The 21807-nt window shown below is 37.6% G+C and overlaps 1 protein-coding gene across 6 annotated transcripts in view; it reads right to left on the bottom strand.

Moving 5' to 3' along the window:
- Positions 1–21807, bottom strand: part of COL12A1 (collagen type XII alpha 1 chain) — a 98196-nt gene that overhangs the window by 10826 nt on the left and 65563 nt on the right. For all 6 annotated transcript variants that reach the window (XM_088162152.1, XM_088162153.1, XM_088162151.1 and 3 more), the window contains 14 exons: positions 20339–20503; positions 17545–17583; positions 17310–17448; positions 15049–15191; positions 14564–14673; positions 9432–9581; positions 8952–9029; positions 8279–8365; positions 7380–7433; positions 6766–6861; positions 6263–6316; positions 5280–5333; positions 4032–4085; positions 2872–2943 (listed from right to left, as the gene is read on the bottom strand). In XM_088162152.1, the coding sequence (XP_088018278.1) occupies positions 2872–2943; positions 4032–4085; positions 5280–5333; positions 6263–6316; positions 6766–6861; positions 7380–7433; positions 8279–8365; positions 8952–9029; positions 9432–9581; positions 14564–14673; positions 15049–15191; positions 17310–17448; positions 17545–17583; positions 20339–20503 (1295 nt within the window). The remainder of the gene's footprint in view (positions 1–2871; positions 2944–4031; positions 4086–5279; positions 5334–6262; positions 6317–6765; positions 6862–7379; positions 7434–8278; positions 8366–8951; positions 9030–9431; positions 9582–14563; positions 14674–15048; positions 15192–17309; positions 17449–17544; positions 17584–20338; positions 20504–21807) is intronic.

The raw sequence follows: 21807 nt of genomic DNA, 5'->3' as shown, positions 1-21807 counted from the left end.
CAAAAAAGTGCAGTTTAGCCAACTGCTTGACAGCATTTTGAGAAACAGCAGCCGCTGCTGGCATTCTGTTTTGTTGATATCCTGCAATGAGGGAGTCACTTGGGGTCAGTGCAAGGAAAAGCTGGTTTATGCTGCATGTGGGATTTTTCTGAGCTGTGGGATGAAGGCTGGGGCTGCAGCATAGTTCTACTACTGAAGGAGGACAAAACAAAGGAAGTTTTGCTATTTTTACTTTTAAAGATAATGTGCTCAATTGTTATTCCCAAAAGAATGTTTCCTTCCCTCAAGAACCACCAGGCCATTGCTCCTAAAGCAGCGACTTTTTGAGACTTCATCTAGGACATCTGCATAGACAGATGCAAGAGCAGTGAACACATGGCAGCAGAGAATGCAAAATTCTCAAAACCTTCATGTAACTAACAACAGACATGAACTACCCTCAAAAGGTTTTTACAGTTTATTTGGTCCTGGAGGCATCAGTTTAATAGCACCTTACTTATTAAATTTAAATGCCTTGCATTTTTTTCCAGGAACCATCTAAATCAACAAAGTCAGATCCTGTTGTTGGAGTCTGTTTTATAAACAGGACAGCTCTACCTTAACACAACTTAGTCAGCCTACCCATCATTACTGTTACCCAATGTTTTCAGGCTCACACCTATAAAACAACAAGTACTGGAACTTTCCCTCTCTAATAGTCCAACATCTTCTATTTCCTGTTATATTTATTCATAGAAAACATATCCGTTTCTCCTTGAACCAATATCCTCTTCTAATTTAATGAGTCTTTCTCACTGTTGATGGTTGTTACCTTATGTGATATGCATATGAACCACTGTGGAATTCTCATTCTCTGACCAGACAGATGACAGATATTTTAGTCTCCTCTAGGATAGCCTGCACACAGTTCTCAATTAATCACCAACTCATTTGTGTTCTTACAGTTCCTTTTTCAGTCATTTTGTTGCTACACTGGAAAAAACACCTAAGTTTCTCTTGGAGGTACTTGTAAGCAGACCAAAAAGCCAAATTTCCTATTTCCATGAAAATTCAGTTAACACCTCTAGGATATACTTGTTCTAGTATAAGTACACAGTGAGGTAGAGAAATGTTTACAGTGTGGTCTGCCTCAGCTTAGCACATTAGTGGTACAGAATACATTAGGAAGGAGCTCCAGCTGACCACATTCACTGGAAGTAACTTCATAACACCAAGGCTGCTCATAATTTGCAGGTAACTATATCCTTTACCTGGAATGCAATATCCTTTTCCTGACTTTCATTTAATAGTACTGGCAATACAGATTGCTCAGGTAGAAGAAAAACCAGCAGGATCTGGTCAAAAATTATTTATTCTTTGTATTTACTAGAGGCAATGTGAAGCCTCATTATCTTTCTCTTCAGGCAGAATTATGATTCATGACAGTGCAAGTTGCATTTGGCTGTCAGGCTGCACCTTTGGCAACTGTAATACTGCAAACAAAGGAAGGCCCTGAAATTCTGTCCACCAGGAATCTGACAAAACATCTGTGCAAGGTACAAGCCAGAATTCCTGCTGGGATCTGTTCTAGAAACATTAGAAATGGTAAATATGATGTGCAGTGTCCCATTACAAGAAAGTGCAATAACTGTGGGGGAAAAAATGTATTCCTAATTGAAAGAAATTCTTAAGAATTAGAGTGCAGGAGAATTTAGACATGGTGCTTGGACAGGAGTTGATTACCTTGCTTTGCAAAAGCCTTTAAACTGGGCTTGTAGCCAGATTTACTTCTAAACACATTATTTACCTGCAGAAGATATTTGCTTCTGAACTGGGTCAGCTATCCGTTATCTCAGGTGAAGGAAAAATCAGATACACCTGACAATTTAAAGCTCCCTCGTGAACAAAGCACAGCACTTTGTGCTCCAGCCCTGTCTATTCAACATGTAACTAAGCACAAATATCCCATTAGCGATGTATATCTAAAGGAAGGAAAGCTTCAAGACTTTCCTAAGACACCTAAGTAGTCGTCTACTACAAGGAGAAATGGAATTTATAGCCTGGCAAACACAGACTGAATTCAATGTGCGTATGAGAAAATGACCCAGCTTCCCGGTGCTCCTGGGAGCTTCCACTTCAAGGCCATTGAGTTCCTCAACCTACAATATATTCTTTCAAATTATCCAGCTTTTCTATATACGGCTACACTGAGGCAGGATGGAAAATTCTAGATGACTGCCATACATTATTCACAAGTAATGAATGATTTCTCATTTCACTTGCTGTCTCCACTCCTGACTCAAGCATAATTTCTCAGAGATCCTATAAATGAATCAAACTAAATTTCTCCTGAAACTGTTGGTGGGAGGTAGCACCTTCCGCTCTTTCTCCCTGTTCAGGAAGCACTTTAAAAGTTTGAATAGAACCCACAGAAACCACTCCTAAATAATTTTAAAATAGCATTGTAAAAAGAATGAAACATTTGCAAAACATAACTGATTATGTAATATTACCAAAGATTGTCCACCTTCAGGAGTTTATCACTTTTTTACTACACACATGCACCAATGTAAAGACTTTACAATCATTTTGCTGACCTAGTTTTTCATGCTTATGCTGTGTAGGAATGAATATATGTCTTGGCATATAATAGCCTACGATCTTTTTAGTGGAAACCAGAGACCACAATTTCCAGCCCCAACTATTAAACTCAGCAAAATGGCATACTGTAAAAATAAAATTATTTTTTAAAAAAGACTTGTTGTGGGTTTAGGTCAGCTCCACTGTATTAACCACCATCATAAGTGCAAGAAGATATTTAAAGCAGCAGAAGTCTCATGTTCAACAGACTGTAATTTTAAATTTGATACTCTAAATGTATCATTATCTTACTGGTGTCCCACGATCTCCTGGTTTCCCTGGTTTTCCACTTGGGCCAGCAACTCCTGGAACTCCGGGAGCACCCTGCAACAGAAGACATGTAAAATGAATTGTGGAAATACACAACTTAAGCACTAATAAGAAATGTGTTACTATATTGAGTACAAAGCATTGTTGAAACTGGTTCCTATCAGGTTGCTTTCTGTTAGATACATATAAGACTTGAAAATTTTTTATGGAATAAACACTTTGTTTCTTCTTGGAAATGTGTTCTTCTACATAACACCACAGTTTAACAGGCGTTTCAGCACTGAAAGCTGCAGAGAGTGTGTATGTGGTTTTGGTATTGTTCTTAATGGCTGATTCCTAAAGCAGTACAAAAGCCTTCTAAGTTCACCTAGCAGATCTCTGAAGCATGTAAAAATCCACAAGAAGAAGACCATAAGCCATTCTAGTGATACTAGATAAATACAAAAAATTAAAAGACCAGTATCAGATTATACAACAAAAGCTCATCTACACATTCACAAAGGAACATGAGAAAGGCAATTGTGGGGGAGTGGGGCCAGCCCAAATAATACCCTGCCTTGGAGATTGCTGTCTATATTATGTAATGCAAACATTGCTCTGTGTACATCTGCCTTCTGGAAATGCACCTTCCAAATTGCTATAGGTGGGACCTGGTGACATGGAGCTGCAGCAAGTTCTCTATCTCAGGCTCTCTGACCCAACATAGGCTTTTTCTCTAACAGCCAGTCTCTTTTCTAGCATGGTCCCACAAAATCACAATGAAGCAGCTCTTTAAGCAAAAACTAATCCTCAAATACTCTTGTCAAGAAAAATTTGTATTAACCATGGTTGTTCTCACCAGTGTAAAAGTAATGAGCTAATTGGTCTCAGAAGACCTAGCTATGCATTAAAAAATCATGGCTAAAGAAGCAGATAAACAGGTTTTTCCCTTATTTACCCTGGCACAAATCAGTTTCAAAACCACTGTTATGAATGCTTTGACCAGCTGTCTGCTCACCTTCTACCAAGAGTTTTTCAGACCCATTTAGGAGATTGAGCAAAGGATCCATTTCATATTTGACAGAAATTGAAAATGTCAATGTGACTCTCTCTTGGCTCAGATCTCTTAATTCAGAGTATATCAAAGACAAAATTATATTTACCGCTGGTCCTGGTGGGCCTCTGGGACCTGTGGGACCATCTTTTCCTGTGAAACCCTATTCAAAAATAAAAGCAAGATTAGAGAAAAATGACCTTTACAATTATGTAATTGCAATACTCCTGATTACTACTAGCATTTCTTTTAAAAGCTATCCACAATATAAGTTATAAAACAGCTATCACAAATCATGCTGGACAAGGCTATGGAACAATGAGCTTCAGATACTTTAGATGTTCAGCTGCTGTTGATTAACTGAAAATGCAATTAATATTTCTTAATATTTTTAAGAAAAGTAATCATTATTCTATCCCAGAGGAGCAAAATCTCTCTTTTCACTGTTCTCTCATTCATAGTTTAACTGGACAATCAGAGGTTTATACTTAACTGGACAGCCACCTCCCGCTCAGATATTTCCCCTGCAAGAATGAATGCTGAGAAATCCCATTCCAGTAATCCAACATAGCACTCACAAGTCAGTGTTGATGGTCCATGACCCACCAATCCAACAGTATCCTCTTTGGCAACTGGCTATCACAGTCATCTATTTTCATTTCCAGCTATCAATTCCCACTAAAGGACAGCTGTAAATGCATATATTGGCTAATAGTTTTGACTGTAAAGGCAAATAATTGCTTCAGTCATCTTAAAGGTGATATTCCACTGAGATGACAAAAGAGATTTACTTGACTCCAATTAGAAGAAAGGAATTGCAACAACTCCACAATGAAATACCTGTGTACATGCCCTTCATTAGTAAGAGATTTCAGAGTTCTCCATCCAAAGAAGCTCTTGATAGCCAAAGGTTAGGGACAAGCCTGACCTCAACAGTATGTTTGGCACAGATTCCTTACCTATATGACATCTCCCAGATGTTGAGATAAGCAGAGTTTCAAAGGAATCCCCTGCAGCAGCAACAATGTGAGGAAGACAGCAGGGCTGAGTCCTTGGCAGAGCCCTGCCCAGGGGACACACTGCTCTATGAGTGAAGGCAGCTGAGAACCTAGTCAGGGGAGGGAGCAGGGCAATTATAGAACCTATCCTGGCTACCAATAGCTGTCTAGGGAGGTTTCCACCCCTGAGGTGTTTCCAACCCTTCTGCTTTTGTCTCTCCAGAAAGGATGCTGATAAAAGGACTCCTCTTGAAAAAACAGTTGAAAATTGAAAGATATATAAAGAAGGGGAAAAATTCAACAAAACACAAAAATTACATTACTTGGACTTTTCAGAACATAAACTGAGGAAACCTTACCCTTTCTCCTGGAGGTCCCACTGGTCCAGGAGGACCAGGTAATCCTGGTGTTCCCTGGAGGGAGAGAGTGAGAAATTGTATCCATGACAGAACAAACATCACTGCTATGTCATTCCATATATCTCAAGTATATATGTTCTTCCCTCCTTTCTGTCTAATCTCATTGTACACTAACATGTAACATTGCTTCCTACAAGACATTACTACTCCATAAAAGTATATTACTCAGGGTTATAAGGACTAATGAAACAGGTAAAGAATACAAGGCCCTTGGCTCACGACTGACCTTGTCTGATATATGAAATTAAGTCCACAACAACATTTAAGCATTCCTCATATAGTCTTTTTATCATCAGTAAAATTAAGGACAACCAAGGAATATTCATTATCTCATGACATGTGCATATCAATGACCTTAGATTATCTGTAAATTTGGCCAATTAAAAAAGACCCTAATTTTTTCTCCTCCTTGTATAGTTTACAGTACAGAAATCTGCACGTAACTGAACTTGAACATTGTTTTCTTCTTTCAGAAAGCATACAATTAATGTCCCAAGGCCATTTGAATTCCAAAAGTAGAAAGTAATTAGGCAACATTGTTAAAGAAAGATTCAGCAAAAGTTCAGCAAATCTTTATTTTAGGAAGATATTTAACTGCAAGTGGTCAGAAGATGAGAGACCTTCCTGGGGAATTATCAGAGTACTCTTCCTAATCCAATGGTCAGTTATTTCACATTCACAACTGTCCAGATGGGCATTTGGCTTGACCAAGCACAGCTGGGTTTTTTTGCTCTTTTGAATGCTTTACGACTACTTACATCTCAGATTTGTAAATGTAAGATAACAGTGTTTCCAAAACTCTGGCCCAGGGAGGTATGAGAAGAGCCTATGACTCCTAGTGATGTCAAAGACAGCTGTCCAGCAGCCAGGTTGCATCAGACACAGTGCAAAAATGACATTATTTTGTCTAAGCCTTGACTTACCGATCGCCCTGGGAGTCCAGGCTGGCCAGCATCCCCTTTCATTCCTTGACGGCCCTATAATTTTCACAAATTATTACAGAATACATCACATTTCCAGAAGTTGAACATATAAGTCTGTGAGAAAGTCTTCAAATAATACTGCATGCTTAATTTTCCTGTACCACAGTCTGATAATTTTGAGTCCTTAAACTGGAATGCCTGGCAACTCTACAGAAAAGCCATTAAGATTGAAAACAGAGTAACACAACTTAAACTTACATTACAGCACTCAGACTTCATCCCTTCATTAGAATCCCATAAGCACATGTAACATTCAGGACAGAAAATGCTATTGTATTAAGAGACTTGTCTCAGAAAGAGATGTGTTTCACAATAGTTCTGCATTGCAGGGACAAATGAATGCTCTGGCAAAGCTGCCACCCTCTTCCCAAGACCTCCATCCCCATGGACAGCTCTGGCATCACACACATTGCCTGCTGATGGCATTCAAAAGGGCCACTCACCGGTTCTCCTGGGATTGACAGCCCATTGGGACCCTGTGGACCTGGGGGACCTTGAGGGCCCGGAGGACCTGTCTCACCACGAGGACCAGGAGGCCCCTTAAAGCAGAAAATGAAAACAAAATTGTAAATGACAATCCCGTCTGAAATCCATAACTGCAGAATCCTTTGGGTTAGACACTTAAGGTAAGTCAGAAGCCTGGAGACACATTTAATACTTCAGAACAATGGTGGAAATAGTTGTTCAAGAGGCATACCCTTTCATAAGCTATTCTCTAATTCATGTTGGCAATCTCAGGCCAATACATGCCCTCTGGCAGTGCCAATTAGAAGTATTGCCATGTCCTCTGTACAGAAGAGAGAACAATAATGTTGCTGAGTGTGTATTAACACTCTGATGCACATAATCCCAGTATCCTGACGTGTGGTGAAGGCCTTTGAGGCAACACAGGCTGTGATATATAGTATCATATATATCATATATATAAGTAACATAAAGGCATATTTTCAACTAAATTTTTAAGCCACATTCTTAGACTAAAACTAAGCATAAAAAATTTCATATGGCTAAGCATGTAGTAATATCATTATAAATGCATTTGGGGAAATATACTTACAGATGATCCAGTCAAACCCCTTTCACCTCTGGGACCTTTAGCTCCTGGGCCACCCTAAATTGAGTGTATGGAAAGAAAATGTAGTTCATACACAGAAAGCAAATGTGCATAATACTGGTGTGGGTTATGCATTCTCCTTAACAAACTCTTAAGTGAAGCTTCGAAGTTTTGAGTGTATAGATCACACTGTTTAAAAGAGTAGGAGAATGAAATATGCATCAGTAACTCAGGAAAACCACATCAGCTTCAACCTTGCAAATTCAGCCCACGAAAAATTATTATTTTGATTTTTGTCTCTGCAGACACAAACTTCAATTTATGTTCATCAAAATCTCTGAATACTTCTCTAGTAGACTACCAGACAACTTAACTGGTCTTTACATTCCTCATGCAGACTTTTGATAGCTTCAAAGTATGACTATTGGCCTGAGTATAACTCCCTAGTATTCAAAGCAATTGATAGGAGTATGTCCATTCCATAAATTACTATCTCTCCCCATAAAAAATAAAGTAATTTTTTTCCCCTGACAGAGTAAAGGATCTTTCCCTGGAATGAAATCTTGACTCTGAATTTAGGAAAAATATTTTCACAGTCCATTAAAAATATCTTGTACATGATGTGCAAGAGACTGGGCCAGAGTCTTTCAGCCTATCAGACAAGAAGGAGCTAATCTCAGTGATCACACTAGAAATACAGAAAAAGATGATACAACCAAGTAGGTGTGGTAGGAGCTGAACAAAAGGGAATGGATTACCTTGTTGTTAAGGATATATTGATAAGAAACTATATCTCTGACTGACATTTGTTTCACAAAACCACAGACCAACACAAAACTACTTCCAAAAATTTAAAAATCAGAAAATTTGTCTACTGTGAATAGTTACAGCTGGTAACTTACAGCTGGTCCAGGAGGTCCTGGAGGTCCCACACTGTCTTGAGTACAGGTACAAGCATTTGGAAGAGCTGGGCATTTTGCTTCATCTCTCTGAAAATTCAATCACAACGTATTACTGTCCTTTTAAAGAAATGTACTTAGGGGGAGCATGCTTTTCTGAAACAATAGCAGGAAGATTCTCTATTGTCCTGTGTCCAAGTAAAACTCACTGCTACACTGTGGTTTCCAAATGTTTCTACAGGATCTTTTATATTTTTAGCAAATTTTCTCTGTGAGCTATACAAGGCATTCAAAATAGAGGCACAAGCAAAATGTCGTTCTAGTATTTATATGCATTTGACAATCAGCTCGTGCTGACAAAGAATAGTTACTTTTTGAATGCTACTCTAAGAACAGATTAAATAAATATATATATATTCCCCATTTATAATACCTAGAATTTGAAACATTTCTGGAAGACAAATATAAGAGACATTTTTTGGACCATCTCTAATGGGCTCAGTTCTAGCATTACAACCTTACTGTCTCAGACACAAAACCTTGAAATAAGGCTGCTCTGACAATTGTGATTTAGATGTGTTTTCAGTACAAGGTTTAATAACAGCCTAATAGTTATATTATTAAATTTACTGTTAATAACATTTTTCTGGATAGCCTCTGATTCATTTATACTTACCATAGAAGGAAGATCACAGCATCTGTCTCTGCTAGTCCAAACTGGACTGCATACAATGTCAAAATTCTGGATTTCTAACTGTAAAAGAAAGTAATACTCTTGAAAGATCATTAAGTTAGGTATGTTGTTAAGTATTAAATCTGTGGACATTAAAAATTACTCCTCCATTTATTTCTAATAATAGACAATCCACAGTATATACACTCAGTTACTATCTGCTCTCCCTATTAAAAGAAAAAAATTCCTGCTCTTGTTTGAATTTACCTGAGTGCAACTTCCAGCTATTACATTTTTGTTCTTGCAGTTCTGCTAGAACAAGAAGCTATAAAAACCAAACTTCTCAGTTAAGTACATTGGGTTTGACAGTACAGACGCTTGAAAGTTTTGGATGCAACACTGGCTTCCCAACAATCCCTAATCTTTTTCCTCAGAAAATTTCAAGGTCTTGCAATAATGAACGGATTCACATTTATTGCTTACTGTTGCTGATCTTCGGTCGCCTTTTACAAGTTTCCCAAGTATTTCATAGCCATCAGTTGTGATATTGCCAGCCTCCTTAATTGGTTTTTCCAGTATTTCACTGCAGTCAATGTAAATCTTAACATTTGACGAAGTTACAACAATATGGACCTGAAAAAAAGTTTAACTAAATATTTAGACATGGCACATGGACGCAGTTACTTTAACACTTTAATAGTATTTCACTGATTTGGTATTACTGTTTTAAATTTTATTCCTAGTAATCCTGCTTTACTTCCAACTGGTGGAAAAATTCAAACTCAGGGAAAGTCTATGACATTTATAACCTCTTTAGAATGTGTTGAAGGTCAGTAAGATGAACACACAAGCACAGCTAAGAAATACTCTTTAATGTAATAGCTGAACTATTATTAACTATTTTAAAAGCTTGCCTAAATGTTTTTTAAGATGGCATAAAAGTAAAAAAATGAAAGAACTTTTGAGAGGAAGTGAATATAAGCATTTCTTGTTCTCTTCTGATGGCTGGGACCACACAAGATGTTTATAAGCCTAGGCCTGCCCACTGGCTGATAGACTGTAGTTCAGAGAGTAGATTGTTTCAGACCCAAAGATACAGAGTTCAGTCTCCACAGATGACTCAAGAGGCATTAACTACATTGAGATACAGGAAGTGACCAAAGAAGCCCGCCCAGAACAAGACAGAATAATGGAAGATGCAAGAGAAGATTTCCACGAGAGAAATCTGGTTACCAAAACATATGACAAAACAAGAAGAAACAGGGAAGAGGGAAGAAAAAGGGAAGAGGAAGAGATAAATTATTGGAAATAGAAGACACTTAGGGAGGGAGAAAGGAATGATTGTAATAAAAAGAGAATACGTTTACCAGGAGCTGAGAATGAAGTGCTTGGGGGAAACAAAGTAAACCTTAAACAGGAACATACAAAACCTAAGAGAAGATTATCTTTCCAAATATTTATATGGCAAATGTTACGAAAGTGAATTTTCTACATTTCTCTGAAAGCACAGAAAATATTTAGGAGTCTCTGAGAAATAAACAAGGGTCACTTTAGCACTTCTAATATGCAGTGGATGAAAGAGCATCTTCAGGCAACAGAAAGTTTTCAGGGCCTTTATAAACCTTACCTACAGCACATATTTCATATACATCATTATAACATCTATGCAATTGTTAAAGTACCAACACATTAAGATCAGGAGAAAAGAATCCCTGATGTATTTATGTTTTAAATCTTCTCCTATCACAGTACATAACCATACAGAAACATATTGCTATTTGATGACTGCTTTAAAAATTGGCATAAAGTTGAGAGATTCCCCAAAACGTCTTGAGTCAACAAGTGCCTGAACAATCTCCTGGGATTTTTTACTTTTTTTTTCCCCTTTTAAATATTTTCCCATGCAGACTTGTCTCCAAGGCATCGGCACAGCTTATCCAAAACTCTTTTTAAATTATGTCCTTACACTTTATATCTCAGTGTTGTGTATCCAAGTGGGGTTTTTAATTAAAATTCCCAACAGTATTAATTTGGCAAATAATTTAAAAAAATTGCAAGATAAATGTGTGTGTCCAAAGTGTAATTTGGTATTACATGCCAAACTTTCTATAAAACAAAATAAGTGCCATGCCAAAACTTTAAATTCATTATAATTTGTACATTATATACTCAGTCATTTGATTATATGACCAAATTTTACAGATTAATTACTGCATCATCTAGTTGAAACACATCACAGATGTAATTTACTAATTCTGAAAGGTACATAATATGCAAGTCTTTCTACTGCAATGTTAAGCATTTGTCACAATTTAAATAAAATAAAACACATTGCATAACAAATATAGATTATATTTTCATTACCACAAAAAATTTAGGAGAGGTAAATCTACATCAGAATGTTGATCAGCTTGAAAAGGTTCAAACAGGAATAACTGCTGAGCATCACCTATCCATCCAAGGAAGAAGCAATCCCAACAATCAAAAATAAGGAGAGCTCTCCCAAGTCATTGACTCACTCACTTAAACACTGGTTTACTGCCAGATCTGAATTCCAGCCTGAATCTCGTGGCCTATGCAATAAATCTAATTAAAGGAGGCATCTGGTATTTACAGTAAATAACACATCTCTGTATTCAACCCCAATACATCTGGTTTTCAACAGTTTCTAACTCACCAACATAAAGAATCTGTTCTGATCAGTTCTGATTATTTATATCATTTACGACATTTTAGGAAAGAAAATACACTTTAATTTTTCTCTCCAGCTACCTTATAAGATAAAGTTTGATGGTGTTCTGATCTGCTGCCATGTGAATCATCAATAAGCCAAGCAAACTAATTTCCCATATGTATATCAGCAGAAAGATATACACTCATTATCAAATTTCCTCTTGCTAACTACTGTAAAATGGCAAGCTGAAAGGAAATCTAGTGTGGTAAGAATAAGAAAATAGAAGTTGTCTGTCTCTCCAAAACATCAGTTATAAATTTAATGACTGTCCCAGGCAGTCAGATTTTTTCCTATGAAACTTGCCAGATTCAACATCTTTCACCATGGCTATGCTACACAGAGTGTTCAAGTATGCCAAAATAAATTTCCCCACAGTTAGGTGTAGTTCACTGTATTTCACTAAATGAGCCAGTAAGTCATCAAATGAAAGCCACAGAAATGTTTAATATTTTGGAAAACATCTCCTTGCATTGTAAAGATTTGTCATTTCTTTGAAACTGGATGGTAGGAGAAATTGCAAAAGTACCTTCGGAAATGTGTTAATCTTACTTTCCTTCCTTCATCCATCTGAAACTACTGCTATCCATTATTAGGAGCTAATCAGCAAAGCTGATGCATAAGGCTTTCCCAGCAGGTGGGCTGGGGAAGCCCATGATGCCATCATTAACCTGACTGAGATAGCAATCTCAGTAATCATCTGGAGAGAAGCCAGAAAAGCCAGCCTAGTTTCATGGTGGAAAATCCCAAATATAGCTCTAAACCAAGACTCTTCCAACTACTTTAACTGTTATCAAAATCTGAACTTTTGATTCCTTTCTGGGAAAAAAATACAGGGAATTACACATTGCATTAAGTAACAGAGAAATTTTTTCTTAAGAAATAGTCTATCAAACAAGAATTCATAGTTGTAAAGCTTTAAGATAATATGCAAATCACTGCTATTCCTGTTCAGTTTTTGAAACTTAGGATCATTTTCTCTCCATATCTGTTACTGTATTTAACTATTAAAATTATACAAAATTTTTGATTTTTATTTGCCCTGTAATTTTTTTCCACTAGCAAGTATAATAAAAAATTTTACGTAACTGCTAACTTCTAGCAGCTAGCAGGGGTCACAGGTTTTTTTCCTACTTGCTCTGATAAATGAGCAGAACATCACTGTAAGTGCTGTCAGATAAATTTGCTCAGCTCTATCATATTTAGAGAAACTATAAGGAAAAACGTGATTCTAAACATCAAGTAAATTAGCGACAGATATTTAAAACAGACAGTAGAGCATGTGGAGAGCTCCACACCACTGGCATGAAGAGGTGTCAGCTCTCACAATGATATCTAAAATGAAGCATCCTACATACTGCTTTGTGTCTAAACACTACTTCTAGGGGATGACTCAGCCTTCATATGAAAACAAGGTACATCCTAGCCTTTACTGACAGTTTTTCTTACTCCACTAGATTCATGCAGTTCCTTAAAATTGCATTGTCCTACTAAGCTATTTAAAAAAAAAAAGGCAAATGTCAAAGACAAAACAAAGGCTGCTTAATGTAGGTATGATCCAAAGCTACTCATAACTATCAGCTACAAAATCCATGACATAAACATTTCTTCATATATACAAAAATTATCAGGCTTCAATTCTAAAATAACCAGCCATAAATTCTAAAACAAAAATAATTGGATACAATATAAGACCATTTTGGGAAGTTACTCCAAATTCTGAGGAAAGCAATAGCTTTTATAGTACTGTGTGATTTTCGTAATCACCTGTGTTTTAAACAGATGAAATCTCAAAACATTATAATGCTGGCACCAGTTATTTTTCCTGGCTTTCAGTCTAGCAAAGCTCAGTTGATGATTTGGCCTCCAGTGTCTGAAGTTGACAGATGCAACCCCTTATCAGTATCCTCAAAGGAATGCTGATAGTGACAAGTCATGCAGAAGATGGTATCATAAAAGACAACAAATGTTATACTCAAGCCATATTTAGTCATCAGATGAAAACTAAATTAAATAGAAGGGAGATAAATGGAAACATGAGAATGTACATTTCAACTAACCAAAAATGTTGCAATTTCAGCTCACATTCTTCCCCTAAACATAAATATTTAACATAGCAAGAAAATATTTTAAAAATATTTTTAGGTATACATGTAGCCTGAGTCAAGCACTTCCTGATGACTAGAGGTAAGAAAGCTTGGCAATATCAAATTTTCATAACTTGGTGCACAAAATTAGAAAAACAAGCACAAATCTAGAACAAGTGAAGGTAGATACAGCAACATGTAAATATTTCACTAGCCATTTTGTCAATTCAAAAACTCTAAGTTTCATTCTAAATCATAAAGTGACCTTTCATGAGCTCACGCTGCTTCTTGTTGCCTCCTCAGTTAACATGACATTGGAATACTTTAGGCCCAGCATTTTAAGCAAAAAAAAAATAAAAAATCAAAACCACTATTGACCTCCCAACATCGGTTCCCTGCCAATTCATTTTCTCTGGCTCTATCTTCCTCTGCTCTGAATTATTTCAAATCATTATAGTCCCATGCAATCTTTTCTCACCACAACTTCCTTTCCTTTCTTTCTTCCACTTTAACTTTTATTCTTCCTCTTTCTTGTGGCAGAAACCAGGCAACAATTTCTTCTTCAGAGATATCCCTCCACTCACACAGTCAACAAATTCATGACAAATCTCTTACATTGGTTCAAAGAAGACCTATAACTTCAGAGATCTTGTTTTACATGTTCTGTAGGTCCTTATGTCAACTTAAAGTACTATCCAAAAACCAGATACAGTCACCTGACAATGACTTCTGCTTGATTGTCTTCTATTTAAAATAACAGTACTTCAGAAAGAAACATCATAATTTCAATTCTTTACCTTATGGAAGCTTCCATAAAATATTTTCTTTACATCATCATTATCAAAAGTTACAGTTTGAACCTCTCCTCTTGTATCCTTGTTAAAGAATGACAGCACTTTGCTGGCAGCTGCAATAAATAAAAATAACACATATCATTTCATATGGACTACTGAAACCACCATCCTAATACACACTTACAGATAAAAACTAGTTTACCCCTTATTTGGGTAAACACAAATCATAGATTATCTTCATGACCTGTAAGTATATAGATTAACTTTCCTTTGATTTTAGAGTTAATAGCAAAGTTGAAATGTAGTTTAGATGAATTATTCTTAGATTAACTGTAGATGTACAAAGTTTAAAAGAAATCTCTCAAAACTAAAAATGTATAATCCTTTTATCATGTAGAAATGCTTTGGGTTCGGAAATATTTGGTAAGAACACATGCAAAGTAACACAATATGTAACTTCTCTATGCAATAAGTATAATCATGCTTACGATCAAGCACAACTCCAACTTGTGGTTTGTAATCTCTGTCTGTAATCTGCCAAATTGCAAAAGGCTCATTGGGGGATTCAGGCAGAAGACGGAATAACAGAATGATAGTGTACGCCTGTGGCAATCCCTCTGGATGAATCTCCCTGTTAAGACAATATAAAGACTTTTATTTTTTCATGGAAACACAGGACGAAGATCATCACCATTTGTTCTTTTACAAAGAAAAGACACAAGAGTAACAGGAAAGCCACAGTGTTTAGTGGAACAGAGCATTTTAACTACTCTCTCAAATAGAAAACACCATTGTGATACAAAAACACTGTGATTTGCTAAGATGAATTCACAGCCTGTTTTCAGTTGGTCCCAGAATCACAGTTAGAGAGGATGCCAAGAACTGACCAAGAACTCTTGGGTATGTATTCTTGTGGCAAAATTCTGTGCAGACTACACATGTTTTAAATTCCTTGATGATAAATACAGAAAAAAAAGACCGCAGCTTTATTCATTTTTTTCATCTGGCCTACTTCAGTCAGGCAACAGCATTTAACTATTGCTGCCCTTCAGGCATAGATAAAGTGATGTAATATTTAATGTCTTCTTTGCAATTGGTGATGCACTTGGGCTTCTGCTCATTTTTTAGTGGCTCAGGTTTAAATTTGTGATATTTGGACTGTTATACGTTAAAAAATCAGAGAGCCAAAAGTAAATAAAAACATACATGAAACGGCCTCTGGGAAAGGAAGGAATGCTGGAAGAGAACTGTAAAAAAGGAGGTGATCACTGCTTCTCCTTAACCATCATAATGGAGCTCAGTAGGAGATTTAGTCACATGAACATAAACATAAAAACCTTAAAATGAAGAGAGGACCTGCTTTGTATATTAGAAAAAGCTTATGAACCCATACAATTAGAAACACTGCAATAAAAACCATATCACTAAGTCAACATCATCACACAGCAAGGTGCAAGAATTCAAATAATAAAGTAGATATATCAGCACACTTTATAACTGGGATAACAAGTTATTTCAAATATGGAAATAACTATGCCACTAGGATCAGTATGCGTTTATTGCTTTACTGACTCAGTCTAGAGTTTTATTTTCTGGATTCTCATGAAAAATAAGTTCCCAGAATACTCTGGCAAGTCTATCCCACGTCTTTAGTAGATATTAGATTCATGTATCACTATATTTCTAAAAAATTGAAATAAATGTGAAGCCTATCTTTTTATTGTCTTTTCATTAGTTTATCCTAAATGCAATATCTATCAATGCAAGAGAGTTGCAAAACTGGGATTATCTGTATTTCCCTAGACTGCAAAAATCCATGCTGTCAGAGACCTATCATCCCTACAGGTATTAATATCATGCCAATGAACTTAAAAATCCTCAACTCCTCCACTTTTAAAGCTGCGATCTCAGAAAGCTAGTAAAAATAAATTATTTCTTCATAAACCTCAGCTTCTGTGCTTGTGATCTGATCTTTACACAATCTGGAAGGATTGCAGATTATTTCAAAGGCTTCTGTGAAAAGAAAACTAAATTTTCCCAAATTTAATAGGAACAATGGACTATTTTTAGGCATCTCCTCTGAACTAGAATAACCTTTTTTTGAAACTTATGAAAATAGGAGAGAAACAAATGTTTAAAAAAAAAAAAAGGGGGGGAGAAAGGTACCACTTTTATTAAAACTAACTGCTAACTAACTCCTTTTCCTTTGTGAAAAAATGTTGGCAAGAATAACCATCGTACTACCCATCCACAACCAAGCTCTAAGACCACAGGCTCTTGAAAATCCTGCTCCATTTGCCAAATAAGGCAAGTCGAGGAGAAACTACCCTAAATCAATGGCATCAATGTGCTGCCTACTGCAGTAAGAATGATGCTTCTGGAAAAAGTGATGCTAATCCCTCCATATTGAAACCATTTCTGTCCAGCAATGTGGAATTCATTGTGCTAGGGAGGTTGTTGTTCAACTGCCTAGGTATAAACTGTGGATTATATGCAATTTGAATGGTTAAAAAGCATAATCTCAAGAAAAATAAGCAACTAGATTAATAGTGAACTATGATTGCAGTGGAAGAAATAGATTAGCATTTAATGAAAACAATGATAGGTGTTCTTCAGAGTGTATTTCTTGCAGTTCAGTAAAAAGAACATTAAATTAATGCATTTTTCATAACACACAAATGCTATCTATAAACTCTCTTAATCCTTCATCACGTCGTCACCCTAAATATAAGTTTTTAGGTTTACTTACCGTATTGGCTGGCTGACAAAGGCGTTTTTGTGGAGTCTATATGCTACATAGCTTGGGAAAGAGCCCGATTCCAGTGAAACTCCTTGCACAGAAGCAAAATGCTTCTCTGTTAGATTGTATGATTCCAGCATCTTGAAACCTTTAAGTCCAGGAAAAAAAAATTAAAAATAAGAAACACTGAAGAGTTGTAAAAGACACAAATGAACATATGAAGAAATATTAGATAATTACTTACCAGGTGAAGTGTATCCTTCCAAGTAAATAAGAGGACAAGCTGAAAGACATAAAACAATATATAATTCAAAACTACTAATTTGAATGAACAGGATATGAACATATGTATACTTCAGAAAGTTTTATTACCAAGAAGTCCTTGCTATTATTAATTATGAGACAGTTTTTGTTACATTTGTCATGGTGTTTCATGAGCTGTGGTAGACATAATGTCAAAATCTTTACTCATCACTTTTAGTAGGGTATTTATAAGCTGACAAATTGTATGGAATGATAAATGAACCCCAAATATTTTGAGAGTATAATTCATAAGAAGAAAGAGGGACAATGACACAGTCTTTCCATGAATATTTAAGGCATGAGTCAAGCTGCATAATAGTTGTCAGATTCTCAAGAAATAACTGCAAATTTATGTGGCTCCTCAGGAGCCAGCAGATGAGGTAGCTAGGGAACACGCAGTTGCACATGACAGGCCTGAGAATTTCTTATTTTTGCCATAGAAGGATTTCACTTGAGTAAACAATTGAGCTTTACTTAGATAATTTTAAAACAGCATCACACACTATCGTTATGCATCTTTAGCACTATTTACCTATGCCAGTGGTAAAGAAGAGACCTGTTATGCCTGCAGTTTACATTAGGCATCATTCTACTTCTTAACGTTGTCAGTGACTGTTACTCTTTTCTTCTACTAGTATTTTTGAAATGTAAGATTAGATTACATAAAATAGTGCTCACTTCAAAATTTTAAAAGGTAACTTGCTCCCTTGAACTATATCCAGTTATTCTGAAATCTAACTTTTTAATATGAACATATCTTCTGATGTACTTTAAGTAAGATGGGAAATTGTATTCAGTTTGTGTGGCAAGGCTTTGGTAATGGGGGAGCTACAAGGGTGATTTCTGTGGGAAGCTGCAAGGTGCTTCCCCTGTGTCCAACAGAGTCAGTTCCATCTGGTTCCAAGACGGACCTGCCACTGGCCAAGGCTGAGCCCAGCAGCAATGGTGCTGGTGACTGGGGGCTAACACATTCAACAAGGGGTGGTAGCTGGGGTTGGGGGTTGTGTCTGTTGGAATGGCACAACTGCCTGCAGCTGGAGAGAGGGATGAGAACATGTGAGAGAAACAACTCTGTCAGGCACCAGAGGAGATTCCACTACATTCCTGGTCTTCCCTGTTGTGATGACTGTGGTGAGGCAGGCTCTCACTGCAGATCATTGAAGCCCACAGAAGGGCAGGTATCTGCCTGCAGTCCCTGGAGGACCCTATGGCAGAGCAGGTGAATGTCTGAAGGAGACTGTGACACTGTGGGAAGCCCATATTGGAGCAGATTCCTGGCAGGACACATGGCACGATGGAGAGAGAAGCCCATGCCAGAACAGGTTTGCTGGCATGACTTGTTGACCTCATGACAGACCCACAACGGAGCAGGCTGCTCCTGAAGGACTGCACCACGTGGAAGGGACTTAATGAGGTTCAACAAGGGAAAGTGTAGGGTCCTGCACATGGAGAGGAATTACCCCAAATTCAGGTTGGGGGTTGACCTACTAGACAGCAGTTCTGCTGAAAAGGATGTGGGATGTGGATAACAGGCTGACTATGAGCTGGCAGTGCCCTTGCAGCCAGAGAGGTCAATAGTATCCTAGAGTGCATCACGAAGAGTGGCCAGCAGGTGAAAGGAAGTGATCCTGCCCCACTGCTCAGCCCTAGTGAGGCGACATCTGGAGTGCTGTGTCCAGTTCTGGGCTCCCCAGTACTAGAAAGACTAAGAGCTCCTGGAAATGTTCCAGCAGTGGAGCATGATGATGAGGAGTCTGGAGCAGCTCTCTCATGAGGAGAGACTGAGGCAGGTGAGCCTGTTTAGTCTAGAGAACACTGAGAGGGGATCTCATTAATACATATAAATATCTCAAAGGTGGGTGTCACAAAGATGGTGCCAGACTCCTTTCAGGAGTGCCCAGCAATAGAAAAAGGAACAAAGACCACAGATAAAACACAAGAAGCTTTACCTCAATATGAGGAAGAACTTTTTTATGTTGAAGGTGGCAGAGCACTGAACAGGCTGCCTAGGGAGGTCATGGAGTCACCCTCTTTGGAGAAATTGAATACTCACCTGGCTGCATTCCCCTGTAACCTGCTCTAGGTGACCAGAGGCGTTGGACTGGATGAACTCCAGAGGTTCCTTCCAACTCTAACAAGGTGATTCTGTGATTCTGTGAACCACACTGGAGCAGTTCATTAAGAACTGCAGCCCATGGGAAGGACTCATATGGAGGAGTTAATAGAGGATTGTTTCCAATGGTAAGGACCCTCACTGGAGCAGGGGAAGAGTTTGAAGACTACTCCCTCCAGAGAGGAAGGACAGTAGAGACAGCATGGGAAGAACTGACCAAGCCCTCATTCTCTATATTCCTGTGGTGCCCAGGGTGAGGAGATAGAGAAAACTGGGAGTAAAGCTAACTCCAGGAAGAAGGGAGGGGCGGAGGGAATGTTGTTAATATCTGGTTTTATTTATCCTTATCTTACTCTGGTTTCATTCATAATAATTTATTTTTTCCCCACATTGAGTCTATTTTGCCCATGATGGTAACTGTTCAGTGATTACTCTCTGCCCTTATCTCAATCCATGAGCCTTTCATTGTATTTTCTCTTTCTTGTTCAGCTGAGAAGGGGTGCAATAGAGCAGCTTTGGTGGGCACCCAGCATCTAGCAGAGGTCAGCCCACCACTCACTTGTAGCAGTATTTAAGTAAACACATTAATTTGGGAAAAGGGAAACCAATGTCTTCTACTCACTTGAGGTAGCTGTCTCACACACAAAGGTGACGAGGTTGTCTTGGATCTTTTCAAAGGCATCAAAGTCATCAACAATAAATACATGGCGCTCACTCGGCTTGCTGGCAATCTTGGCCAGTTCATTGTAATCTACATCAGCCACACCAACCACAAAGACACTGAAGCCTGTAAAAAGAACACTTGTTACTTGAAATGCTGTAAACATGCATTAACATTTTTCATGCCAATATTGCACATACCATTGACTTGTGAGGAGCTACCTATGAGCACACATTCCAGTTCTCTTTTCACCCTGTCAAAGCTCAGAAGGTTTTTGCATCTTTCTTTCAAAACTTTCTCCTCTTTCATTGTTTTTTTGGGCATTATCCAGTTTCATGCAGCCTTGGCTACATAGTCCCCTCACTCTTTGATACAAAATTCTCAGTTCTACAGTACTTTAAATCTGTCCTGGGTCCAAAAACTGTACAGACCATTAGTTATCCAGTTATCTATCTGTTTCCATCTCTTGCATTTCATGCCTCTCGGATTCTCTTTTTTAGAGTGGCATTCACCTCACCAACTTCTACTTTCCCAGTTAAGTTGTCTAGTTTTTCTTGATAATCACCAGATAGACATGGGCAGATTCAGAAAACAACTCATCTTAGCTCCCTAACATGCTGACTTCAGGATGGGAAAAGTAATTGTCTATAGATTCCTATCTATTGCTCTCTTCACCAGTCATAAAAGAACTCTAGACAATGACCTTAGACTAGACATTTAGTTATGAGATGTCTTAAGTTAAATGAGAAGAACCAGACCATAGAAGTCATTCATATCACCAGGCGTAAATTTAATTGAAGAGAAACTACATAGACATTGGAAAAGCCAGTTGGAGGCTGAAAGCAGAATTCACATTTATTCCAAATGATAAAAGTTTTTTGGGGTTGTTTTTTTTTTAAGAAGGCAATTATTCCCCTGGTGAAACTTTGGCTCAAATACTCTGTCCAGCTTTGAGCATGCGCTGATATGTGTAGAAAACAACGCAAGTAGAGAGGAAACTAAAAATGATAAGGGGTTTCAAAAACATGATTAACATGAGATTGAAGGAACTAGGTTTGTTTGGTCTAGAAAAGAGAAGACAGAAAGAGGAGGTGACAACAAGTTTCAGATATGAAGGCCCATTACAGTGGACAGTGATCAACTTCTTTCCTGATTAACTAGGTAAATGAAGACAACAATCTCAGTAGCATGAAGAAAGACTTAAGTGCAATGCAAGACAAAGGTGGGTACCAGTAGGGTAGTAAAGCACTGAAGCATATTGTCCAGGGAGCCTGAGAAACCATCTAGACAGAGCTAATTTTTCCAGATTAAAGAGACAGAGAAGATGACTACTTGTGCTTTACACGCATGTGATTCCCATAAGGATGTACAACATCTCCCTGCTCAGAGATCAGGACTAGGTGGTTCATGCACTGAAACACAAAATGCCA

This window comes from Sturnus vulgaris, chromosome 3 (assembly GCF_052056855.1).
Source record: "Sturnus vulgaris isolate bStuVul1 chromosome 3, bStuVul1.hap1, whole genome shotgun sequence".
In the NCBI taxonomy this organism is placed as follows: domain Eukaryota; kingdom Metazoa; phylum Chordata; class Aves; order Passeriformes; family Sturnidae; genus Sturnus; species Sturnus vulgaris.
This window is presented reverse-complemented; position numbering and strand designations above follow the sequence as displayed.